Consider the following 4,893-nt stretch of genomic DNA (forward strand, 5'->3'; position numbering starts at 1 on the left):
GGTCGATCTGGGATTGAGGGATAAGTGTACATTATGATTAGGCTTTGAGCAGTTCAACAGGTAAGTAGGTGCCGAAGTTGAACTTGAATTGGCTTCCGATTTTCGATTTGTACGATCAGTAATTCTTATTTATTTTTTATTTTTTAACTGAATAAGGCTATCTAATCTGTCAGAATTTTTGCAGCCTGAAGGAGCAGCCTGCCACAACTATCTAATCCAGTATGCCCTGGCCCTGGTATGCACAAAATTCGTAGTTTTGGCTATTGAAAACGTAGACTTTGCTACTTGTGCAGTTTTTATTACACCTTTTGTTTACAGATAATATTTGGCCATTGATTTGAATTTCATTTATGCAAATTAAGGGCCAAAATGCATGCCGCCATCATTTGTCAACAAAGGTGTAAATAATTGCTGTACAAGTAGCTTAATTGTGAAAATATATGATCTGTTGAAATTACCGTGCTATGTTGATCATGCAGACGTTGAAAGAGAGCTTCAAAATATATTGTGCTATCAATGACGGGATCATTAATCTTGTCGATATGGTATGATGATGTATGAAGTTTCGACTATCATATTTGCATAGAAAAACTATCTTAATATCTACAAATAAGTTCATTTTTTCTGCAGTTTTTCGACATGGCCAAATATGATGCTGTCAAAGCTCTTGACATTTATAAAAGAGCTGGACAACAGGTCTATATGTCCTCTTCATTTTAGGATCTTTTACTACTGTAGACGAACTGATATATAGGGCTGAGTTCTTTACGTTTTTCTCTTATTTATCTCTTGTTTATGTAGGCTGAACATCTAGCTGAATTTTATAGCTTCTGCAGAACATTGGATCTTGCTCGGACGTTTCAGTTTCCCGTCTTGAGACAGGTTATTTTCCCACATTCAGAAGAAAAGATCTATTTTGAGTCAATAGAAACCTTTACGAGTATATTTTTGTGCAATAAACAGCCTCCTCCCTCGTTCCTTTCAACTATGGAGGAATACATCAAGGAAGCACCGCAGACAGGTTCTATGTCGAAGAAGAGACTGGTTAGAAAAATCCCTTTACTACATGATGTTTTTAGTCTTTTTGGGAGAAGTATGATGTTTTTAGTTTTTATATTTCTGGCTTTATCATTTTCGACCGTCGGTGAACTGTCTCTGTCTGGTGTATAGTTCTAGTATATATATGGTGCCTTAGGTTATGATCTGATAAAAATCTTCGGTTTGTTTGCCTCAACGAGTTTGTCATTCAAACCATATGTATCGTGAGGTTACATCATCAAATCGAAAGCAACTATTCAAGAATAAGTTTTGTTTCGGGCATCGGCTGCCATATAACTTGCATTTCTTGACTATTTACATTTTCGCACTGATATGATGGATATTATGAGCAATGACAGTAGATTTTGCTGTTATAGGAGTATCGAGAAACAGAAGAGGAACCTCAAAAACGTGAAGAACTCACCACTAAAGAAGAAGAAAAACAAGTTGAAGAAGTTGAGAATAAAGAAGAACAGGTTGATGAACAAGAGGAACCTCAGACTAAGAATGAAGATGAAATTCCTCAATTAATATCCACGGACGAGCCTGTTGATTTGCTGGTAAATTCTCTCTTTCTTGTGTTTGCTTTTTCTATTTCGAAGATTTGTTATAGTATATTCTAAATTACTTTTGTTCTGCAGGGCTTGAATGAAGTAAATCCAAAAGCTGTAGAATTAGAGGAAAACAATGCACTAGCTCTTTCCATTATTCAACCAGGTGTGTTGCATTATTCGTGACAGAATTGACTGTTTCTGTATACGGATGTGTGCACCCAACCCCAATACTTAAGTGTCCGTTTGGAAGGGCTTTGAAAAGCCAAAAGTCGTTCTCATGGCTAAGAAGTTACTTTTGAACTTATTTAGATAATTTTCTACAGTCTAGTTAAAAGAGCTTTCAGAAAAAGTTGATTCAAAGTGACTTCTTCAAGAAATTTTTACACTAAAACTAGAAGCAGAAACTATCTCAAACATGCTTATATGGAAGTTCATTTTAAGATATCAACAAATATACCATCAATGCTTGATCATACAACTTGTTGACATTGCATGAAATATTTTTGTAGGTAATAACTCGACTTTACCTAGTAATGCATTGAGTGAAATCGGAAAAACTTCAGGATGGGAGTTAGCACTAGTTACCGCTCCAAGCAACCACACAAGCCAAACAGCCGAAACCAAATTGGTCAGTTTTTTATGTCTTTATTCGTCCATTACGCTACATTTGTATAACTCTACATTTTCACCAAGATGACATTTGTTTTAGGCTGGCGGGTTCGATAAGCTATTACTCGACAGCTTGTACGAAGATGATGCTTCGCGTAGACAGATACAGCTACAGAATGCAGGTTATAGTGCAGGATACGGATACGAAATGACAGCACCAAATCCATTTGAGCAACACGACCCTTTTGCCATGTCGAATAACATTGCACCGCCAATAAGTGTGCAGATGGCAATGATGTCCCAACAAGAACAAATGATTATGCATCAGCAGCAACAAATGCCACAAATGGTATCCCCAAACCCTTTTGGAGATCCATTCATCTATTCACCAAGTTCAATACGTCCACTGGGAAACCATACATTACTTTAGACGTCAATTTTTTTTTTTTTTTGTTTTTTTTTTTCACTTTTATTCATTCATATTCTTTGATTCTTTGTGAGAAGCTGGACAAAAGTTTGTCTTTTGGTAACTTGAATATGTTATCTCTTGATCCATTTTTCACCTGGTTGATGGTAAATTTGACTATAAAATCGAGCCGTATCCATATATATAGCGCTGATATTGGTGCCATTCTCTCCAAATTTTAATCAAAACTCCGAACGTTATAAACAATACTATGCAACCAGCTCTAGCCAAAATAATTGGTAAAAAAAAAAAAAAGAAGAAGAAAAGAAGAAAAAAGAAACAGCCATCTTTTTCCATTTTAAAATTCAAAAAATGCTCTAGTTGAAAAAGATTGAATGCAAATTAAGGGACGCAATGTCATTCCATCAGTCTATTTTAATTGATAGGTAAGAAAGTAATCAACAATGATTGCCACAATGGGGCCCACATGACTACATAACGTTCAAATTCCTGAGTAAAATCTGGAGGGAATTAAACCCAAACGGGCGCATAAATTATACTATGGTCCGTTTGGGAGTGATATTTCACCCCCCAAAAGTTTGATTTTCTTACCATCATAATGTTATTTCACTATTGCAACCGTAATTTTTGACTTCTTTTCTCACACATAGTCCCCACTTTTTTCCTAACGGTTAAAAAATCAATTCTCAAAATCACTACCGAACATGCCCTAGAACTCGAACGACAGGTAAGATATGTTCGGCACATCAAAAAATAAATAAATAAATAATTGAGGAACCAACATTCAACCAGAATTATCCGCAATAGCAGNAAAAAAAATAGAAGAAGCCGAAAGACTGTTTATTCTGCCACTCCAGATAGAAACAATTTACCAATGTATATATGTATATACTTCACATCTCCGATAAAAGATTGCTGATATTTCTCAGCTCCTTGAGAGCTGTCATGGCTGTAACTTGTCCTTTGCCAATGAGACTATTTTTCGATGTGTTATCCAAGAGCCCCACTTGACCAGAATCCTGCTGGAAAACAGACTCGATAACCTGCAAGGCAAATGAAAGGTGACCACGACGCTCAAGGAACATCTGATATGAACAATACGAGATTAAAGAGCAGTAAAACCACAATTTATCATCTAAATCATGTTAAAGTATCTAAAGAATTGAAACTCGTACCAGTAAACAAGTACCTTTGTTGTGCAACATCTAAATTGATGTCTCAATTTGATCTTCAATGATGTAACTTAACTTTATCTTTTCAGGTTATCGTAATATGCTCAAAACTACACATTGGGTTGCTCCCTAAACAGAAGATTTATATCCTTCATAGTTTCATATATACAACTTCAAGAATACATTGACACCACTTAGTCTTTTCGGGAACAAATTTCATAGTGAAGGACGTGTATGATTAAGCTTGTAAACAAACATCCGTATGGCTTCAAAGTCAATCATGTATATGTAAAGCTTTGAATAACAAAGAATGGGATTAGTTTATAATTTTATATTAATGCACTGATACTTCAGATATAGAGATCGCTGCTAGGCAAGTAAAGAATGTCTTAGTGACATTTAAAGACATTGCCGACTAATTCATAATTAGCGGAAGAGTGTTATGTGAGATTGGTACCTGGATGTTCTCAAGCATGGATTGTCCAAGATTCCTAAAGTTAAGCATCAAATTACGATCTACTGCTTCTTCGCTGCAGGTTCCAGAAGAGCTATCACACCCATCAGCTGTAGAGTCAGCTACGTTGCTCTGACCACTTTGACCGTTCAAAGCCTTTTCATCTTCAGAAGCAGCTGCTACCTTAGATGTTTCCTCACTCTTATTCCGTCCAAACTTCCATAACCATTGAAGTGTACCAGATAGAAGTTTTCGTTCCTTCATGTCAGTTGCTGATTTTCTAACAGAATCATCATTTTGTGCACATTTTAGAGCAGTAACATCCCGTGAATTTGAGACAGGAAGAGGAGAGCATTCTGGGTTAGTCCCACAAGACTCTAAGTTATTAGATTCAGGATCATTTTCATCAATGCATAAGTTTGAACCAACGCTGCTTTCTGATTCGTTCCCGTGATCATTAACCCCGTGAGTTGGACTTGGTGAATCTGAGAAATTCAAAGAGATCTCTTCGCTCTCGGCACTTTCACTGTCATGGGTGACACCTTGTCTATTGACCTCAACTGGATCATAATTGATATCTTCATTGCACTGTATTATATCTGCATCTTCATCCAATCCAAGCTGCCGTACGAGATCTTC

General features: G+C 36.4%; 2 protein-coding genes across 2 annotated transcripts in view; one reads left to right on the forward strand and one right to left on the reverse strand.

Moving 5' to 3' along the window:
* The window catches only part of LOC111389102 (putative clathrin assembly protein At5g57200), a 10,465-nt gene extending 7,702 nt beyond the window's left edge, over positions 1-2,763 (forward strand). The window contains exons 3-12 of the mRNA XM_023013954.1: positions 42-60; positions 157-235; positions 480-545; positions 631-696; positions 802-882; positions 964-1,044; positions 1,416-1,598; positions 1,680-1,755; positions 2,102-2,220; positions 2,302-2,763. Of these exons, the coding sequence (XP_022869722.1) occupies positions 42-60; positions 157-235; positions 480-545; positions 631-696; positions 802-882; positions 964-1,044; positions 1,416-1,598; positions 1,680-1,755; positions 2,102-2,220; positions 2,302-2,631 (1,100 nt within the window). The 3' untranslated portion in view covers positions 2,632-2,763. The remainder of the gene's footprint in view (positions 1-41; positions 61-156; positions 236-479; positions 546-630; positions 697-801; positions 883-963; positions 1,045-1,415; positions 1,599-1,679; positions 1,756-2,101; positions 2,221-2,301) is intronic.
* A 667-nt stretch (positions 2,764-3,430) lies between these two features.
* On the reverse strand, positions 3,431-4,887 carry LOC111389101. The gene is made up of 2 exons (XM_023013952.1): positions 4,258-4,887; positions 3,431-3,671 (listed from the first exon to the last, which is right to left on the reverse strand). The coding sequence occupies exons 1-2, from the start codon at positions 4,516-4,518 to the stop codon at positions 3,522-3,524; spliced, it is 411 nt and encodes a 136-aa protein (XP_022869720.1). The 5' UTR covers positions 4,519-4,887; the 3' UTR covers positions 3,431-3,521.
* Positions 4,888-4,893: the final 6 nt, after the last annotated feature.

This window comes from Olea europaea, unplaced genomic scaffold (assembly GCF_002742605.1).
Source record: "Olea europaea var. sylvestris unplaced genomic scaffold, O_europaea_v1 scaffold5619, whole genome shotgun sequence".
Classification (NCBI taxonomy): Eukaryota; Viridiplantae; Streptophyta; class Magnoliopsida; order Lamiales; family Oleaceae; genus Olea; species Olea europaea.

What these genes read in the sequence shown, in the direction of transcription:
- LOC111389101 (XM_023013952.1), bottom strand. Translation starts at nt 4,518, where the DNA reads ATGAAGGAACGAAAACTTCTATCTGGTACACTTCAATGGTTATGGAAG. An exon ending in CCATGCTTGAGAACATCCAG is followed by an intron (nt 3,672 to 4,257) that starts GTACCAATCTCA and finishes TTTGCCTTGCAG; the next exon opens with GTTATCGAGTCTGTTTTCCA.